At 43.4% G+C, this 20933-nt stretch overlaps 1 protein-coding gene across 6 annotated transcripts in view; it reads left to right on the top strand.

Moving 5' to 3' along the window:
- acot11a (acyl-CoA thioesterase 11a) overlaps positions 1–20933 on the top strand; it is a 68358-nt gene that overhangs the window by 28690 nt on the left and 18735 nt on the right. For 5 of the 6 annotated variants that reach the window (XM_048538864.2, XM_048538865.2, XM_048538868.2 and 2 more), the window contains 3 exons: positions 1040–1175; positions 4004–4160; positions 18468–18587. In XM_048538864.2, the coding sequence (XP_048394821.2) occupies positions 1040–1175; positions 4004–4160; positions 18468–18587 (413 nt within the window). The remainder of the gene's footprint in view (positions 1–1039; positions 1176–4003; positions 4161–18467; positions 18588–20933) is intronic. The other variant, XM_048538869.2, reaches the window with a different exon arrangement.

Raw genomic sequence — 20933 nt, 5'->3', positions numbered from 1 at the left:
ACAAATTGAATTCTGGCAGCACTTCACATTTTTTAAAAATCACAGTAACTTTGAAAGTAGTTGATAGTTTAAAAAACTTGGCAAGTAACTGTGGTGCACCTTTGTCAACAATGACTCTGTTTAGATTGACCTCAGTTTACCCAAATATCTTCAGGGACTGTTCTGATATAAGTCAAGAAATTGCCACCAGTGTGGCAACAATGGTGAAGCCATTTGCTAGTATGGCTGAAGTGACAGTGTACCCAGTCAGTATACTGACAGTATGATTTTCCTTTGCACAAAATACAATCCAATCCTTCAGTGGCATTTTTCAGAAAATGTTGATTCTACTTTCTGCGCCTTGGGAGATTGTTTTCTGTTCAAATAAAAATATCAGAGGGCTGTGTGCTTTCTAGAGCTTGATACTGAGCAACCTTTATGAGACCCATGTCCTGCTGCCTGATGCATGTTTTAAAGTGTGATAGTAGCAGTAATTTTCTTCTCTCATTTGCACAGAACACTTTCCACAATAGCAAAGCTGTGGCTAGTAATTTGATGGTGGGGACACCAGGCTTAGTCTGTGTCTTAACACTTGTTTTTTAGTCCTTTAGTTCTCTTTCTCCTGATGGTAGCATTGTTTTACTGCTTTCAGTGATTTATTTCCTCTGTCCCTCCATCATGCTGCATCAAATGACCCACACAGTTTCTTCTCCCAACTCTAGTTTCCTGTAAGATCTGATTCTTGTGATGTGTTTCCATATACACAGGAAGCCATCTGTGGCATATTCAAGCAGGCATTCTTTCATGACAATGTTAGTAGGTTGTTCAACACTGAGGGCATCACACTCAAACCTATCCCATTCCCACCGGATGTCCAGATGTGAACTTCCAGCTAGATCACTGGATAATGATCACATGGAGGGAAGTAAGCATGGCTACTTAGTGTTTGGTAGCTGAACCCAACAATGTATTGAATCATTTGCAAGAAGTAACTTTAACAAAGGAAAGTGACCTTTCTCCAATATTTGCTTCATTGATATGACCATTGATTTCTTGCCAGGTGCAGTTAAAGCCTGTAATTCCCAGAACTTCTGAAGAACAGATGGAATACAGCATCGCTGCTGAGCGGCGCCGGATGAGGCTACACCACCTGGAAACCATCAAAGATCTGGTCTCCACCTGCACAATTCGAGATGGTAGCCCTTTTGCCTTCTCTGCATCACTAACCATGTACAATCTTTATGGGAGATTAAGACATTAATTGCAGAATAGCAGCCTTCATAGTTAACAACGATTTAACCTAGCCGTTTCTGAAGAATGGTCCAGGCCCAAAACGTCAGCTTTCCTGCTCCTCCGATGCTGCTTGGCCTGCTGTGTTCATCCAGCTCTTCACCTTGTTATCTCTCTCTCTATCTCAGACTCTTGATTTGAGTGATCTACATTGGATTACATAGGATATACAGCACTTAATCAGGTTATTTGGCCCAACCCGTCCATGCAATTATTTATGTTTCACTCCAGCTCGTTTGTTTTTTGAATCATTTAAACCTATCCTTTTACCACCTAATTTTTTTTTTCTCCCTCAGTCTACAGGACAAGTTTTCTCCAGTTTCCCCTTAAATCTATACTTCTCACTTCAGTGACTCCCTTGGTGGCAGAATCAATGTTTTCACTACTCTTTGGATAAAGAATTTTTTGTGAATTTATTATTAAATGATTTTGTGACAATTGAATGCCTGTAATTACGCTTGTGCCCTTAATAACAAAAACTCTCTGAATCCACTTTAACAAAACCTTTTCATAATTTTGGTTCTGTTAAGTCATCCCTCAACCTTTTATTCAAGAGAGTAGAGCACCAACCTGTCAATCTCTTCCAGTCATGTATGTCCAGACATATCTTGCCATCCTTGTAATCCTGCTCTGAACCCTGTCCACTTACTTATCTTTTTCATAATATGTTGAACTGTACTATCTAAAATTGAATGCAGCTTTTGTATAACTTGCCCACTTTTCAATTCTATCCATTTGGAATCAAAGTCAAATACTTGATTTGCTTTTACTAATGATTTTGCACGCGTATGGTGCAACACTTAGTTTAGCATTTGAAGTAATTAAAGATTGCCTGTTCCCTAGTGGGACCTACCAGATTGTGCTCTTTTAAAAAAAATCTTGTACGTGTTGCACAGATTTCTTTTCTTGAATTGTAGACACAGTTAAAACATTTAAGACATTTGGACAGGTACATGAATAGAAAAGGTTTAAAGGGATATGAGCCAAACGTAAGCAAATAGTTTAGTTTGGGTAAACTCGATCGACATGAATGACTTGGACCGAAGGGCCGGTTTCCTTCCTGTACAACTCAATGTCTGAAAGTATTCCGTGAAATAAAATAAATGACATGTAAATCATCATTGGTAATATATCATTCAGCATGGATTGATCAAACTGATGCATTCAGTTCTGATTTCCACCCCATCCAAATAGTCCGACAGTGCATTCAGTAATGGAAAGTGACAGCTGAGGAACACATTGAGCTAACTAGACAATGTGGACTTGAAACCCACGCAGTCAAGATTTTTCAAAGAACTCTAAATTTGATTCAAGGAACAGACTGGTCTGCATAGAATGATATAAATGCTTCCTGTCTTGACCTAATACTTTCGTGAATGAGAAAGCATGCATAATTTAAGTGAGGCAGCTTCTTACACTTTGTTTCTTGCTCAATTTCTTCTCTCCCGAGATGGGTGACATTGGACAGAACAATGTTTGTTGTTGGCACTAGCCTGAGTTGTTTGTTGGATATCTCAAACTTACTGTAGAGTGGTATTTAAGTGGCAGTTTTTATTTGCTCTAAGTAATACTAAACACTCAGTTGAAGCAGTGTATGAAACGTTTGAATTAAAATTCATATTTCTAATCTCTTTCTCTCTTCCCAGCAGATGCAAAGCCCCCATTTCAAACTCCCTCTCACATTTTCCAGCAGTGAAGATTAGGTCCGCTCCTTTTTCTATTTGATGTCCAATCTGAGATGCACAGAAATTTCCCACGATGGTTCCTGAATCCAGGGAGAGGAAACACACAATTGTTCAGAACTTTTGAGATAACAAGGTGTAGAGCTGGTCTCGGGCCTAGACCCAGTCATTTCTGAAGAAGGATCTAGGCCAAAATGTCAACCTTCCTGCTGCTCTGATGCTGCTTGGCCTGCTGTGTTCATCCAGCTCTGCACTTTGTTGTCTCAGATTCTCCAGAATCGACAGTTCTTACTATATCTGTTTACAACTTTTCTTGAGTTTAGATTTAGCAGCTCTAGGAATCTTATTGTGCACATTAAAAGTCTATGGTGTGATATCTCATTTCAGTTTACTCTGGAATATTCTACACACCAGGATCAAATTTCTGAGGCAACTGGTTTTATTGCTGTGTTCTCTGACTGCACTTTTTCATGCGATGTCAGTACATCATGCAGAAAAAGAATTGGAAATTTTAAAAGTGCACTAGAGAGAATTCCACGAAAGAAACAAAACTGTTTAATCCTGAATTGATTCTGTTATTAGGTGGGTGGTTGGCAGTGAGGAAGCATCTTGTAACATAGGTCAGTAATATTGATACTGATGCTACATTGTTGTTTTCTGTAGTGCCCTGTCACATCAGAAGGTGATTAAGTATCCTATTCTTCAACGTTTTCAATTCAATGCCTTATACAAATAAATGGGCATTTAAATTGACACTTGTAATGGCTGTGTATGAGAATGGAGTCTTTTGTCAGCCTTGTGTCGAGACGCAGGAGACATCCAGTCAAAGTATGTTTACATTCAGAGCATTTATGACAAGAAGTGAATGTGCAACATGAACCTTCCTTAAACTAAAATAATCTGTAACTTAGTCAGGATGGGAAGCTAGCTTGATCAAACCTTCTTTTGTACGTTTGTTCCAGTGATTGCTCACGCAGGGTAAGATGTCCTGAGTTGGTCTGCAGGTGAAAGGTATGATGTTGCTCATGTTTGAAATGTATTTGTCAAACCAGAACAAAATTTTGAAGAATCCCAGAGTGCTGTACCAGCAGGGACAACACGAGTTGAGAGCATCGAACTTGTCTTGCCACCTCATGCAAACCACCAGAGTAACACTTTTGGAGGACAAATCATGGCTTGGATGGAAAGTGTTGCCACAATCTCCGCAAGGTCAGATCTCCAACATGTTTATTTGCTATCCTTTCTTCCATTTTTTTTTTGTTAAATGGCCAGCAGGAGCCTTGGATATAGTCTCACACGCACACCCTGATCCAGGTTGCTTTGTGACTAACCACAACCAGAAATCTGCAACAGTTGGGATGATTGTTTTTCTTACTCCATCACCCTCCCACCAATTCTACACTAATAATTTTGATTATGGGACTCTCTGAAACTCTCTCCCTTGTTGGTTCCTCCCCATCTATTGCAGACTCAGTTATGTTCGTTAGGACCCAATCAGCTTGATCGATTTGGCTGCTGCCAAGCCACTTGTGGTGGAGGACATTGAAATCCTCCATCTGGAGTACATTTTACATTGTTGCCATCCTCTGTGCTTCCTCCAAGTATTGCTCAACAGAGGAGGTTGATTCATTAGCTGAAGGAAGATGGTATGTGGTATTCAGCAGGTTTCCTGCTGTTTAACCTGAAGCTCTTCAACACTTGATTTGAGCTCCATTGTGACACCATCTTATGAGCTCACAGAGCAAGAGTCTAATATATTGTTTCTTTATGAAACTGGCTGTAAGATAAATGCCTGTCATAAGTAGCTCATGGTAGACATCTCATGACTTTGGCTAGCCACAGGACACATTCTTACACTATTGCATTGCTAAACCAAACAGTGTGTCTCCTACCTTGTGGTTCTGGGTGAAAAAGATTATAGATTTTGAAGGTAAGTTGCTGCGTTTCCTCTTGTTGGTACACATTGCAGCCAACTTGTGTCAGTGGCAGAGAGATTGAATGTTGGATTGGGTACTGATCAATGGGTTGCTTTGTCTGGGATTATGTTAGGTGTTGTTTTAGTTGTGCCGTAGTATTCCAGTTTTTACTTTTTAAACTGGAGGAAATCTTTGGAGAATCAGCAATCATACATATCCAGCCTCTGAGTTACTCTTGTTACTGTAACAGCATGTTATTTGCAACAAACATCTCTCAAAACCATGTTGCTGATGGATAAAGTTTTGGCATGTTCAATCACCAATGGAATTGGTTAGACTCTCATTTCTTAAATACAATAATTGCCTGATCCTTGTTTAGTGTGAATGTTATTTGCCACATATCATCCCGAACCATAATGGCGTCCACGTCATGCTGCACGTGGGCATAGGCTGCTTCAGTATTTGAGGAATTGTGAATAATACTAAATAATGTGCAAATCATCAGAGAACATCCTCAGTTTCCATATTATTAGCTCATTAATGAAGTGACTGAAGACGGCTGCCCTTTGGAATTCCTATGTGATATCCTGTAACTGAGATGATTGCCGTCCATTTTCCACAACCAACTTCCTTTGTGCTAGATAAGACTCCAGTCAGCAGAGAGTTTCTCAACTGAATCCCATTGACTGCAAGTTTGCAGAGTACCTTGATAACTTGGTCAAATGCTGTTTTGATGTTAAGGACAGTCACTGTCACCTCGCCTCTTGAATTCTGCTCTCTTTTCCATGTTTTATTTTAACCAAAGCTGTCATAAGATATGGAGCCATGTGATCCTGCAAGGACCCAAACTGAGCTATGGTGGGCCAGTTATTATTGATCAAATGGCAATTTGATCTTCCACCAATTTGCTTATGAATCTGTGTACTTAATGGGATGGTAGATGGGTTGGGTTGGCTTGTCCTTTTTTCATATATATACAAAAATACCAATTTGTTTAAATTCAGTCGATGCCAGTGTTGTAGTTGAATTTTGAAGAGCTTAGTTACAGGCACAGCTCGTTCTGGAGCACAAATTTTCAGTACTGTTGTGGGGTTATTGTCAGTACCCATTGCCTTTTGCTGTGTCTACTCCCTTCAGCCATTCCTTGATAGCACATGGAATGAATTAAATGGACCAAAGACTATGATTGTGGAACCATGGTAGGAGGCCAGGATGGATCATCCACTCAACACCTGTGGCTGAAGATAGTTATAAATGCCTCAGTGTTTGCTGTGCTTGCAGTGAGTTTGAGGACAACTATGGAGCAGTTGGTTGTTTAATTATCCACCAGCGTTCATGCCTGGATGTGGCAGGATTGCAGCGCTTTGATCTGTTGGTTGTAAGCCGCTTCATAGTATCTCAGGTGCTGCTTGCAGTATTTAGCTTGCATGTAGTCGTATTGTTGTAGCTTCACCAGATGGCATTTCATTTTGAGATCTGACTGGCATGCCCTCCTGTTCTCTTAATTTAGCCCAGGAAGCTGATCTCCTAGTTTGATGGTAATATGGTTAATCATGAGGTCGCAGATTGTGTTTGATTGCATTTCGGCAGCTGCTGGTGGACCACGGTGACTCATGGATGCCCAGTTCTGAGTTTTTTGATCTGCTGTGCATCTAACCCATGATAGTACTACCACACAGCGAAATGGAGAGTGTCCTTAGTATGGACATAGGACTTACTCTTTGCAAGGACTGTATGATGGTTATTCTTACCTAATACTGTCATGGATAGAAATGTCTGTAGTTGGTAGATTAGTAAACACAAGGTCCACTACCTGTTCCCCTTGTGTTGATTTTCTTAGTGCTTGCCACAAATCCTGCCTGGCACCAGTGTCACTTAGGATTTACCAACTCAATCAGTAGTGGTACTCCCAAGCCTGCCTTAGGGATGGACATTGAAATCCCCACCCAGAGTACATTTGGTGGCCCTTGCTGTTTGCTGTGCTTGTTCCCAAGTGGTGCTTAGTATGGAGGAACATTGATTCATCATCTGAGGGAGGACAGGTGCTTAGTTATTTGCACATGTTTGACCTGATGCCAGGAGAATTCTTGGGATTCATGGTTTGAGGATACCCAGTGTTATTTCTGTTTACACTTGACAACATCTTGAGAGGGTTGATTAGGGTAATGCTGTTGATATGGTGTATGGGACCATAAGACATAGGAGTGGAAGTAAGGCCATTCGGCCCATCAAGTCCACTCTGCCATTTAAATCATGGCTGATGGGCATTTCAACTCCACTTCCCTGCACTCTCCCTGTAGCTCTTGATTCCTTCTGAGATCAAGAATTTGTCGATCTCTGCCTTGAAGGCATCCAACGTCCCGCCTCCACTGCACTCTGCGGCAATGAATTCCACAAGCCCACCACTCTCTGGCTGAAGAAATGTCATCTCATTTCAGTTTTAAATTTACCCCCTCTAATTCTAAGGCTGTGCCCACGGGTCCTAGTCTCCCCGCCTAACGGAAACAATTTCCTGGCGTCCATCCCTTCTAAACCATACATTATCTTGTAAGTTTCTATTAGATCTCCCCTCAACCTTCTAAACTCTAATGAGGACAATCCCAGGATTCTTAGCCATTCATCATACGTTAAACCTACCATTCCAGGGATCTTCCGTGTGAATCTCCGTTGGACACGCTCGAGGGCTAGTATGTCCTTCCTGAGGTGTGGGGCCCAAAATTGGACACAGTATTCTAAGTGGGGCCTAACTAGAGCTTTATAAAGCCTCCAGAAGCACATCGCTGCTTTTATATTCCAACCTTCTTGAGATAAATGACAACATTACATTCGCTTTCTTAATTACGGACTCTACCTGCAAGTTAACCTTTAGAGAATCCTGGACCAACACTCCCAGATCCCTTTGCACTTCTGCTTTACAAATTTTCTCACCATTTAGAAAATAGTCCATGCCTGTATTCTTTTTTCCAAAGTGCAAAACCTCACATTTACTCACATTGAATTTCATCAGGCATTTCCTGGACCACTCTCCTAAACTGTCTAAATCTTTCTGCCTTCTGGACTTCTGTGCATGGGTAATTCTGTGAATATAGTATGCATGGACCTCTACGTGGGTAATGCTGTTGATATGGTGTACATGGACTTTTAAACATGTTTGATAAAGTACCATGCACTGATTTGAGGAAAGTAACAAAAAAAGCAATGACAGTATGAGGAATGAGATAATGGGAACTGCAGATGCTGGAGAATTCCAAGATAATAAAATGTGAGGCTGGATGAACACAGCAGGACAAGCAGCATCTCAGGAGCACAAAAGCTGACGTTTCGGGCCTAGACCCTTCATCAGAGGGGGGGATGGGGAGAGGGAACTGGAATAAATAGAGAGAGAGGGGGAGGCGGACCGAAGATGGAGAGTAAAGAAGATAGGTGGAGAGAGTATAGGTGGGGAGGTAGGGAGGGGATAGGTCAGTCCAGGGAAGACGGATAGGTCAAGGAGGTGGGATGAGGTTAGTAGGTAGATGGGGGTGCGGCTTGGGGTGGGAGGAAGGGATGGGTGAGAGGAAGAACCGGTTAGGGAGGCAGAGACAGGTTGGACTGGTTTTGGGATGCAGTGGGTGGGGGGGGAAGAGCTGGGCTGGTTGTGTGGTGCAGTGGGGGGAGGGGACGAACTGGGCTGGTTTAGGGATACAGTAGGGGAAGGGGAGATTTTGAAACTGGTGAAGTCCACATTGATACCATATGGCTGCAGGGTTCCCAGGCGGAATATGAGTTGCTGTTCCTGCAACCTTCGGGTGGCATCATTGTGGCAGTGCAGGAGGCCCATGATGGACATGTCATCTAGAGAATGGGAGGGGGAGTGGAAATAGTTTGCGACTGGGAGGTGCAGTTGTTTGTTGCGAACTGAGCGGAGGTGTTCTGCAAAGCGGTCCCCAAGCCTCCACTTGGTTTCCCCAATGTAGAGGAAGCCGCACCGGGTACAGTGGATGCAGTATACCACATTGGCAGATGTGCAGGTGAACCTCTGCTTAATGTGGAATGTCATCTTGGGGCCTGGGATGGGGGTGAGGGAGGAGGTGTGGGGGCAAGTGTAGCATTTCCTGTGGTTGCAGGGGAAGGTGCCGGGTGTGGTGGGGTTGGAGGGCAGTGTGGAGCGAACAAGGGAGTCACGGAGAGAGTGGTCTCTCCGGAAAGCAGACAGGGGTGGGGATGGAAAAATGTCTTGGGTGGTGGGGTCGGATTGTAAATGGCGGAAGTGTCGGAGGATGATGCGTTGTATCCGGAGGTTGGTAGGGTAGTGTGTGAGAACGAGAGGGATCCTCTTAGGGCGGTTGTGGCGGGTTGTGAGGGATGTGTTGCGGGAAATACGGGAGATGCGGTCAAGGGCGTTCTCGATCACTGTGGGGGGAAAGTTGCGGTCCTTAAAGAACTTGGACATCTGGGATGTGCGGGACTGGAATGTCTTATCGTGGGAGCAGATGCGGCGGAGGCGGAGGAATTGGGAATAGGGGATGGAATTTTTGCAGGAGGGTGGGTGGGAGGAGGTGTATTCTAGGTAGCTGTGGGAGTCGGTGGGCTTGAATGGACATCAGTTACAAGCTGGTTGCCTGAGATGGAGACTGAGAGGTCCAGGAAGGTGAGGGATGTGCTGGAGATGGCCCAGGTGAACTGAAGGTTGGGGTGGAAGGTATTGGTGAAGTGCCCCCTTCCCCTACTGCATCCCTAAACCAGCCCAGTTCGTCCCCTCCCCCCACTGCACCACACAACCAGCCCAGCTCTTCCCCCCCCACCCCCCCCCCCCCCCCCCCCCCACTGCATCCCAAAACCAGTCCAACCTGTCTCTGCCTCCCTAACCGGTTCTTCCTCTCACCCATCCCTTCCTCCCACCCCAAGCCGCACCCCCATCTACCGACTAACCTCATCCCACCTCCTTGACCTGTCCGTCTTCCCTGGACTGACCTATCCCCTCCCTACCTCCCCACCTATACTCTCTCCACCTATCTTCTTTACTCTCCATCTTCGGTCCGCCTCCCCCTCTCTCCCTATTTATTCCAGTTCCCTCTCCCCATCCCCCTCTCTGATGAAGGGTCTAGGCCCGAAACGTCAGCTTTTGTGCTCCTGAGATGCTGCTGGGCCTGCTGTGTTCATCCAGCCTCACATTTTATTATCTTGACAGTATGAGGAATGTCTGTTTTATGCAGTAAGTGGTTAAGATCTCGAGTGAGTTAAGATCTGGAATGCTCTGACTGAGCGTGCAGTAGAGGCAGTTCATTCGGGGCTTTCAAGAGGAACAAAAACAGAAATTGATGGAACAGCTCATTGGTCTGGCAGCATCTGTGGAGAGGAAAGCAGAGTTAACATGAACTCTGTTTTCTGTCTACAGGTGCTGCCAGACCCACTGAGTTCCTCCACGAATTTTTGGTTTTGTTTCAGATTTATAGCATCCGCAGTTCTTTTGAACACAGCAGGCCAAAGATGCAGCTCCACACTTTGTTATCTCGGATTCTTGAGCATCTGCAATTCCTACTATCTCCGCAGTTCTTTTGGTTTGGTTTAGTGTTCCTTCAAGAGAAAATTGAATTATCATCTGAAAAGAGAAATGTACAGGGTTATGGGAAAAGACAGGAAAGTGACACTAGGTGAGCTGCTTCTTTGAAGAGTTAGCACAGATACAATGGACTGAATGGCTGCATCCTTTGCTTTAATCATGCTGTGATTCTAGAAATGTTTTGAAAGATTTCTTTTCCACTGGCCTGTGGAAATGTTACAGGAGTCTTTGCAATATGAATAAACCAAAGAAATATTACCTAGAAAACTTTGTGGAAATCTGGACAAGCTGTGTTTTCCAAAATATGAAGTGCTCCTAGATTGGTTGCTGATTTCAGACTTGCAATTGTTGCTATTTTCTTTATTTTTAATTAATTGGGTTCTACTGATACTGTCCACCAGATGGAGACATCTATCCATTTTAAGGATACTTGCAGAATCTAAACTGAAAATGGAATCCCGATACAGCACATAATATTATGACGTTTAGAAGCAATTATTGTAAAATTAAGAAGTCAATGCACTGCTTTTCACTCCTGGAAATAGTGGTCGTGATCATGAGTACTTACATACTGCTTAAGAAAGGAAATGTGTTTCATTTAGTTAATATACAATCTGCCTTTGGCCCCTATTCCAGGACATGGGACAGTAAGGTGGCGCAGTGGATAGCACTTCTGCCTCACAGCACCAGGGACCCATGTTTCCATTGCAACCTCGGACAACTGTCCGTGTGGGGTTTGCAAATTCTTCCCATATCTACGCGTGTTTCCTCTGGGTGCTGTGGTTTCCTCCAAAGATGTGCAGATTACGTGGATTGGCCATACTAAATTATTCGTAGTGTCTTGGGATGTGCAGGTTAGGTGGGTTAGCCATTGGAGATGTGGTTATGGGGATAGAGGAGGGGTCTGGGTCTGGGTGGGATGCTGTTCAGAGGGTCGGTGCGGACTTGATGGGCCAAATGGTCTCTTTCTGCTCTGTAGGGATTCTGTGATTCCGAGATCTACTGCAATCTTCATCCATTCTTTTGTCAGGTTCTGAAATATATCAGTGCTGTCTTGTCCAACTCCAATTCTGTAACATCTTTAAATTTAAACATATTCCATCTTGCACTAGTTTATACTTGCCTGTGACCTCTATTGGTTTCTACTACCTTATCACCCTGCATTTAAATTCCGTCAGGACTTTGCACTTCTTCATTTCTGTGACTCTTCCCTGCCCTATAAACCCTGTCCCTGACTTCTTTGCTGCTTTTCTGTTTCTTACGCTGGCTGTGCCTGAAGTGGCTTAATCTCCACTTTCCTGGATTCCCTGGAAATCCCTGTTCTAAGTGATTTTGTATTTAATGGCCCCCACTGACTGCACACAAAGGCACATACAGGAGATAATTATAGGCAAGAGAGGTCACATGACTATGGCAAGCCGTCCATGACACAAGGTACAATTGCATTTCCCATTCCTAAAAAAAACTGTGCATGATCATTTGGAATTCCGTTATGTAATTTACATGGTCATAAAGAAAATGATTGCTCATCAGTCAGTTCCATGTTTGTCACACTCTGCATATGCAAATCACACGCAGTCTTTAAATCATACAGGTCTCTGAATGCTGCATGTTGTCATTGGCTGTGCATTTGCAGTCTCTTCCTTCTAAGTGTGACATTCCTTCACTGGCATTCCCATGGCAAGTTTTTTTTTGCCATGGCACTGGTTCTTGTTGATCCACTTCTGTGGCCACTGGCCACTTGGCCCCTGGTGCTTGTGCTTGTGGTTGTTCTGTACTCGGTGAGGCCAGGGAGATCATTTTTCACTGATCTCTCTGAAGATACAGCTTCCTCAGATGTATGTAGATGTTTGTGGTTGCAATATATCTGGTTGCACATATTTGCTATGTACGGTTGTGGTGACAGCCGCTTTTCGAAGATCCCAAGTTGCTACGTGGATCTATTTTTGTGAACGTTTTATGTGTGCACCCTGGATTTCCAATGCTTTACTCGGGCAATGTTTTGGTAGATTTATCAGCATGAAATCTGGTTTTCGGTTACTTCACTTGGATTTGCCACTCATGCCTGTTATTTTTTCGGGCTTCATTAGTTTTATTACTATTAAAGGATGGATGGGTACAGTGTGCTATCAGTCTTTGCTCTAGCTGCTTTCCGTGCCTCCATGAGGTGTATTTCTCCACTCAACAATAGCCCTGCGCTGGATTTAAATTCGGAAAGAACTGCGGATGGTGTAAATCTGAAACAAAAACAAAGTTGCTGGAAGAGCTCAGCAGGTCTGGCAGCATCTGTGAAGGAAAAAACAGAGCAAGGTGCTCCTGACATCACTATCAGTCTCTCCAGACGTCTCATCCAATTTTTCCACAAACTTTACCATGGCCCGTATCGTTCACACTTTGAGAAGATTCTGCCCCATGTCTTTCTTTCCCATCTGCCAGTATGTCAGCTATGTGGTGGGTTTAGGCTCTTAAGTGATCATTGATTGACAACTTTAGGGCCTTAATTTCTACCTTTTTGAGAAAGTTTCCAATTGACCACCTTATCCAACAATTAATTAGTGATGTGGACAACAGGGACAGTATCTCTCCAGGGTCAACTCATCCAGTCATTCCCTTTGCTTCCTTCAGGGAGGGGAAACTTATGCCCCATGTCTTCCAAAGAACTGTGAGGAAAGTGATAGCTCATGGGGATAAAGAAGGGTCAGTGGCAAAGTAGAGCCAAAGGTGACTGACGGTTATGTAACGGTTATGGGCACTTTTCGGGCTGATGAAGTGGAGTTCCTAAGAGTCAGTATCAGAACCCTTGCTTTTTGTGTTAAGTGATCTAAAATCTTAAGCATGGGGGACAGTTTTAAAGTTTACAGACAACACCGGACTTAAGATTGAAGCTCTGAAGAGGGCAGTGTAGAACTTCAGAAATATTATTGCGTTAGTAGAGTGAGTGAATAGGTTGCAGATGAAATTCACTGCAGAGAAGTGAGATGTAATACATTTTGGTGCAAAGTACTTGGAGAGACAGCATAAAATAAGGCTGTGAATTGTATAAATGTCACCTCTAGATGGAGTGAAGTGCATGCATGGGCAAAGTGGTCAAGTGAAATAGCTACATTGTATATTGACAAAGTGTGTGGTGGCTTTCAGCGTGATTAGCAAAGATTCCCTGAGTGCACTCCGCCCAGAAAACATGATCAAAATACCTGTAGATATCTGACAGAACGTTAGCACTTGCAACATAGTTCTCAAAATAATTCGCATGACTAGTGACATCTAGTTGCAATCAGTGCTGTATGACCACCACAACCATATTATTGTATCACAGCCCGAACAAAAATTGCATACACAGATGTTATTAGTGCCATCTGCCTGCATTCAGCAGACAGTGGCCATCTTTGCCAGCCAAATTGGTCTCCATTACACAGTCTCTTAAAAGAAATGGTGCTATTCTGAAGTGCATACAGCTGCAGAGAGACCTGCATATGTATGTGCATCATTTGTTAATGGAAGCAGGTCAGGTGGAAAAAGATTCTCTTTTGAAAAATGTTGTAGCATTCAAGGCTCTGTTAATATGGATATTGAGTAAAAGAGCAAAGTGGTTGGGATGAACTTATTTAGATACTGGTTGGACCTTAGCTGGAGTAATATGTGCAGCTGTAGGTGCCATGCTTTTGGAAGGTTATGAATGGAGAACATGCAGAAAAGTTAATTGTATTTCCAGGGATGAGAAACTGTAGTTATGAGCATGAATGGAGAACTTGGGACTGTTTTCTTGGAGAGGACGCTGAAAGAAGGTTTGATAGAAGTTTTCAAAATTGTAAGGATCTGGATAGAGCGAAGAAGGAGGAAATAATCTCACTCGTAGCAGGCTCAAGAACCAGAGAGGATCATTTTAGAGTATTTTATAAAGAAAGAATGAATGCAGGAGAAACCCTTATCATGTAGCGAGTCGTTTGGGTTTGGAATGCATTGCCCGAATATATGATGAAGACCAGTTCAATTGAAGCATTCAAGAGGACATTGTTTCTATTTAAGTAATTGTCCAATACATGTGGTTACAGGAGAAAAGACAGGCCATTGGCGTTAAGCCAATTTGCCAAAGAGCTGGTGTAGACATAATTAGCTGGGAAGCCTTCTGTACCATGACAACTGTGATTCTGGGAAGATGATGAGAAAGAGAGATCAGGTTCATTTTAAGATTAGGCTACAGGCTTCTCTGGAAGCCCAGGTTTAAAAAAAAACACCAAAACATCATCTCCCAAACCATCCACAACCTCATTACTTCAGGTGACCTCCCACCCACAGCCTCCAATCTCATGGTTCCCCAACCCTGCACTGCCCACTTGTATATCCTTCCCAAAATCCACAAACCTGACTGCCCTAAAAATTTTTGTAAGTTACATGGAGCAATCTATCTTCCGTAACTACACTGGCCCTTGGCCCCACCTCTTCCTCCTTTACATCGATGACTGTATCGGCACCACCTCATTCTCCCACGAGGAGCTCAAACAGTTCATCCACTTCACCAACACCTTCCTTAAGTTCATCTGGACCATCTCTGATACCTTTCTCTCCTTCCTGGACCTCTCTATTTCCATCTCTGACAACCACCTGGAAACCGATATCCATTTCAAGCCCACTAACTCTCACAGCTACTTAGGTACACTTCCTCCCACCCATCCCCAATTCCCAATTCCTTTGCCTCCACTGCATCTGCTCCCAGGAAGAGGCATTCCACTCCCGAACATCTCAGATGTCTTCGTTTTTCAAGAACTGCAACTTCACCCTCCTCAGTGGTTGAGAACACCTTGAACGTCCCTCACGCATTTCCCACAACTCATCCCTCACACGACCTCCCTGCAATAACAACCAAAACAGAATCCCCTTCATCCACACGTACCAGCCCACCAACCTCCAGATCCAACGCGTCATCCCCTGACACTTCCACCATCTGCAATCTGACCCCACCACCAAAGACATTTCTCCCTCCCCACCCTTGTCTGCTTTCCGGAGGGACCACTCTCTCCGTGACTCCCTTGGCCGCTTCACACTCCCCTCCAACCCCACCACTTTTCCCTGCAACCGCAGGAAGTGCTACACCTGCCCCTACACCTACCCCCTCACCCCCATCCCAGGCCCCAAGAAGACCTTCCGCATCAAGCAGATGTTCACCTGCACATCTGCTCATATGGTGTACTATATTTGTTATTCATTTTGTGGCCGCCTCTACATCGAGGAAACCAAGCGGATGCTTGGGGACAGCTTTGCAGAGCACCTACACTGGGTTTACACTAAACAACTGCACCTCCCAGTCACGAACCATTTCAACTACCCCTCCCATTCCTTAGATGACATGTTCATCCTGGGCCTCCTGCAGTGCCACAATGATGCCACCCGAAGGTTGCAGGAACAGCAACTCATATTTTGCTTGGGAACCCTGCAGCCCAATGGTATCAATGTGGACTTCACAAGCTTCAAAGTCTCCCCTCCCCCAACTGCATCCCAAACCAGCCCAGCTTGTACCTGCCTCCCTAACCTGTCCTTCATCCCACCTATCCCTTCCTCCTACCTCAAACCCTACCCCCATCTCCTACCTACTAGCCTCATCCTGCCCCCTTGACCTGTCTGTCCTCCCTGGACTGACCTATCCCATCCCTAACACCCCACCTACGCTCACATTTACTGGCTCCCTCCCTGCCTCTTTGATCTGTCTGTCTCCTCTCCACCTATCTTCTCCTTTATCCATCTTTATCTGACTCCCCCTCTCTCCCTATTTATTTCAGAAACCCCATCCCTCCCCCATTTCTGAAGAAGGGTCTCGGCCTGAAACGTCAGCTTTCCTGCTCCTCTGATGCTGCTTGGCCTGCTGTGTTCATCCAGCTCTACACCTTGTTATCTCAGATTCTCCAGCATCTACAGTTCCTACTATCTCTCATACCATAAGAGTTGCTGCTTTGTCTTGCATATTCTGTAGCTAATGGAGAGGTAGACAGCAAGAAATAAAATCAACTAAAGAAAATGCTGATTTCCCCCATTCACCAGGCAGGACACAGGTAGTGTTCAGATTGAAGACTCAGTTTGTGAGTTGTTAAAGCAGGCTAGAACATTCACCTAATTTTGAGATAGAGGATAGAAATCTGCATCATTGCCCTGATGTGAAGGGCAGTTCTGGGATTAGGAGTTCCCTCACTCCGAAGTAATTGATTGGAAGCTGAGAGCAGCTGTCATGGTGAAATCTTCTTGTGTAATTCTTTCAGCTCATAATGAGTAGTTTAAATTGCTCTTCTAAAAATGTAAACGTCTCCATGGAGGTTATGATTAGATTCCCTACAGTGTGGAAACCGGCCCTTCGGCCCAGCAAGTTCACACCGCCCATTGAAGCATCCCACCCAGACCCATCCCCCTGTCACCCACCCCTGAACACTATGGGCAATTTGGCATGGCCAATCCACCTAGCCTGCACATCTTTGGACTGTGGGAGGAAACCGGAGCACCCGGAGGAAACCCACGCAGACACAGGGAGAACGTGCAAACTCCGCACAGACAGTTACCCAAGGCTGGAATCAAACCTGTGTCCCTGGTGCTGTGAAGCTGCAGTGGTAACCACTGAGCAACCATTTAGGATATCTAGTCAACACTGACGAATTGGACCGAAGCGTCAGTTTCCACGCTGTGCATCTCTGACTCCCAGATGGGGAAACCACCTTTCCATGGCCACCTTGCAAGTCCTCCAAGAATTTTGCATGTTTCAATAAGATTGTAATTTAGAAGGGTGAGACACAGTGAGTGGAGTCCCAAATAACTCAACCTCTCCTCATTAGAAAATCCCTCCATACCCAGGATCAGGTTATTGAACCTCCTTTTGACTGCCTTCAATGCCAACGTAGCTTTTCTTGTCCACAATATTCTAACGGTGGTCTGACAACTGCCATGTATAGTTTTTACAAAGCCTTCCCTACTTTTATACTGCATTCCTTTTGAAATAAAGGCCAATATGACCTTTGCCTACCCATTTGCCATCTTATTGTGATTCACGTACATTTAAAAATCTCAGTTCGTAATTTTCTCCACTTAAACAATATCCAGCCCTCTTAACAAATTGTTTCTTCCATCTGCCAAACTCCGAGATGTTCATAGAATCATAAAATCCCTACAGTGTGGAAACAGGCCCTTTGGCCTAACAAATCACACCGACCCTTGGAGCATCCCGCAGACCCATCCCCTTATAACCCACATACCCCTGAACACTATAGGCAATTTGCATGGCACCTAGCCTGCATATCTTTGGACTGTGGGAGGAAACCAGAGCACCCAGAGGAAACCCATGCAGACACTGGGAGAATGTTCAGACTCCGCACAGATAGTTGCCTGAGGTTGGAATCGAACCCGAGTCCCTGGTGCTGTGAGGCTGCAGTGCTGACCACTGAGCCACCGTGCCACCCCAGTGTTAATATGTGATAAGAAAGTCATTTGCTGTACTGCCTGGGATCAGCTAACTCCACACATCCAGGATTCAAACCTGCAATCTTACCGTGCCTGGAATTTTCTCTCATACAGTAAAAAATGCTGATTGAAATGAATTTCTTGCATCTGCTTGTCTAGTGAGAACTAACCACAACTTTTTGATTTTGTAGTTTTAAATTTAACAAAGCCATGTGCTCCCATATGAAGTCATACCAACTAACTATTAAGTTGATGAATTTGTTTGGAATTTTGTGCATTATTTTGGAGAGGTTTGCAAAGAGACAGAGATTTAACCTGGAGTTCATAGCGAGCTACCTGAGACCAATGAATGTAGAATGCTGTGTACTAGCTGTAAACAGCCCAACATGAAAATGGCGGATTTGGCAACCAAATTCTGCTTGGTCTAATATATTCCTCTGGGAAACTATACTCCCCTGTTTAAGTAAAATTTTAGTACTGTTTGGCTGGATCTTGTTGAAAGAGATGTGTGTGTATATAGCAGAGTTATCACATTCCATACATTTTATTAATCTCGCAGTCCATTTTTACCCATTTAAATTAAACCCTGGTTTAGTTTTTATTTCAACTTTACTCTCACTGTAGCCGCTTTTGCAAAGGGCATCCAGTGCTGAAGAGCATTGACATGTTCCACTTCAGAGGACCCTCACAAGTTGGAGATCGCATAAATTTAAAGGCAATAGTTAACAACGCATTTAAAACAAGGTGAGACCATAACTTGTTAACTTGGCTTCCTCAGACACCTATTGTGAAACAAGTGTGAACTGTGTGCATTTTAGAATTGATTTGCTCATAGATACAAGTTCAGAGTGGATCCTGTCTGTAGTCTCACAGGGAAGCTCTTTATTGTCCAGCTTTTTAGATTGTGAATAACGGAGGACCAAGCACTGTGGGCCTGCACTAGTAACAGTCTGTCCTCCTGAGAATGATTTTGTTTATTCTTATTTTTTTGCCTGTCTCTGTTAACCGATTCTCAATTCATACCAATAAATTACCTGAGTTGCATGCAATTTCATTTCATTTGTTAGCTTCTGAGATGAGACCTTATCACAATCCTTCCAAAAATCCACATTCACTGGTTGTCCTTCATAAAAGAGCAGAGTAATATCCTCAGAAAACTCCAACATGCTTGTCAAACGTGACTTCCATGTTAATTGTGCCCAATTTTACTGACATTTTCCAAATGTCCTGTATTAAAATCTTTATTATAGGTTCTAACATTTTTGTTAAAACTGATGTCAAACTAAGATCTGTAATTCTGCACTCTTCCTATTCTTCCTTTCTTAAATGTGGTGGCATTCCATTTGCTGAAGACATTTGATGGTAGGTGCTACCCAGAATGTTATTTTGGAAAATAAAAGCTCATGGATAAATGGGCAACTTATCGGCATGGATTTGAGATTGGCTAGAAAACAGAGGAGGCAAAAATGGGTCGTTTTCTCATTGGTAAGATGGGACAAGTCATGTCACAGGGATCCGTTTTGGTTCATCAACTATTTCCTTACAATTTATATGAATGACTTAGACAAAGGGACTGAACGCATGAACATTCAAATTAGTTTGCAGCACTGGGCCACTCAATAGCTCAAGCCTGCTCCACAATTCAATAAGTTTATGGCTGTATGGTTACTCCACACTCCCTCCCACACCTGGTAACGGTTCATCCTCTTGCTAATCAAGAGTGTTTGCCTTAAAAATATTTGAGGACTCTGCTTTCGTCACTGCTAGAGAAAGAGATTTCCAAAGACTCATGACACTCAGCAAAGAAAATCTCCTTAATTCTGTTTTAAATTCTTAACCCCTTATTTTTAAAACCATGATCCTCAGTTCTAGATTCTGTCACATGAGGAAACATCCTTTCCACATTAATCCTGTCAAGGTTCCTCAGGATCTTGCATGTTTGAATGAAATCACCTTCACCTAGCCTGTCCAACCTTTCCCCATAAGACAGCAGGCCCATTTCAGATATCAGCCTGGTAAACCTTCTCTGAACTGACTACAACATGTTTACATTTAAATAAGGTGACCAGTTTTGTGTGTGCTACTCCAGATGTGGTCATAAGGCTTTGATAGAGTGGAGAAAGGGAAGATACTTCAACTTGCAGAAATTACTAGAATTGTTCCATTTCAGATAGCCAGGCAGTGAAGTTCAAAACTGGATTCTGGTCTTGACACACTTTATAAGCTTTTACTTGCAGAGATAGACTTATTAAATATGCAACTCCAATCCTAAAGATTACAGTTCCAATCTGCTTCAATATTTAGGAGCACAATTGAATCCTCAGTTAATGCCCACTACCTGAATACTACCACAATGCTAAAATTACATACAACTGACAAACTAGGGGCTCTAAATATATGATGGTAAAATACCCGCTAAGAAATTTAGAAGAAACTTTTATTGCTGAAAAAGTGATTAGGATGTGAAACTTGCTAAAACTGGAAGTAGTTGAAGTGAATAGTAAAGATTAGTGTAAAGGGAATCTAGTATATGAAGACAGAGAGAAGTTAAGGAGATAAGAATGGGTGGGAATGTGAAGGCATTCGGAAACGAGGATGAGAATTTTAAAATAAGATCAGTGAGCACACCAGTTAGGGTTGAATAGAACTAGGTATGAGTTAGTAAACAGACATCAGGACTTTTGATCAGTTCAAATTTACAGAGAGTGGCATGTGAGAGACTAGCCCAGTGAGCATTGGATGAGTCAAGACTGGAGACAGCAAAAGAGTTTCTTTGCAGATGAGCTAAAACAAGGGTGAAATCAACCAGTGTTTTAGATATGGAAATGGGTGAGCCTGATGATGTGACTGATCAGAAGGTCATCTTGATGTGTATGACACCATAGTTGCAGATGGTATGATTCAGTCTCAGATTATTGTCAAGTTGAGGAATGGAGCCCATAGCTAGGAAACAGGTTTTGTGTTGGGGACTGAAGACAATATCATTGGTTCTTCCTGATTACTTATTTAGCTGGAAAAAGTTTCTGCTTGTCCAGTACAGAATATTGAACCACTGTTGTGACAAATTGGAAATTGGACGAATTGAAGAAT

This window comes from Stegostoma tigrinum, chromosome 8, assembly GCF_030684315.1.
Source record: "Stegostoma tigrinum isolate sSteTig4 chromosome 8, sSteTig4.hap1, whole genome shotgun sequence".
Lineage (NCBI taxonomy): Eukaryota > Metazoa > Chordata > Chondrichthyes > Orectolobiformes > Stegostomatidae > Stegostoma > Stegostoma tigrinum.
This window is presented reverse-complemented; position numbering and strand designations above follow the sequence as displayed.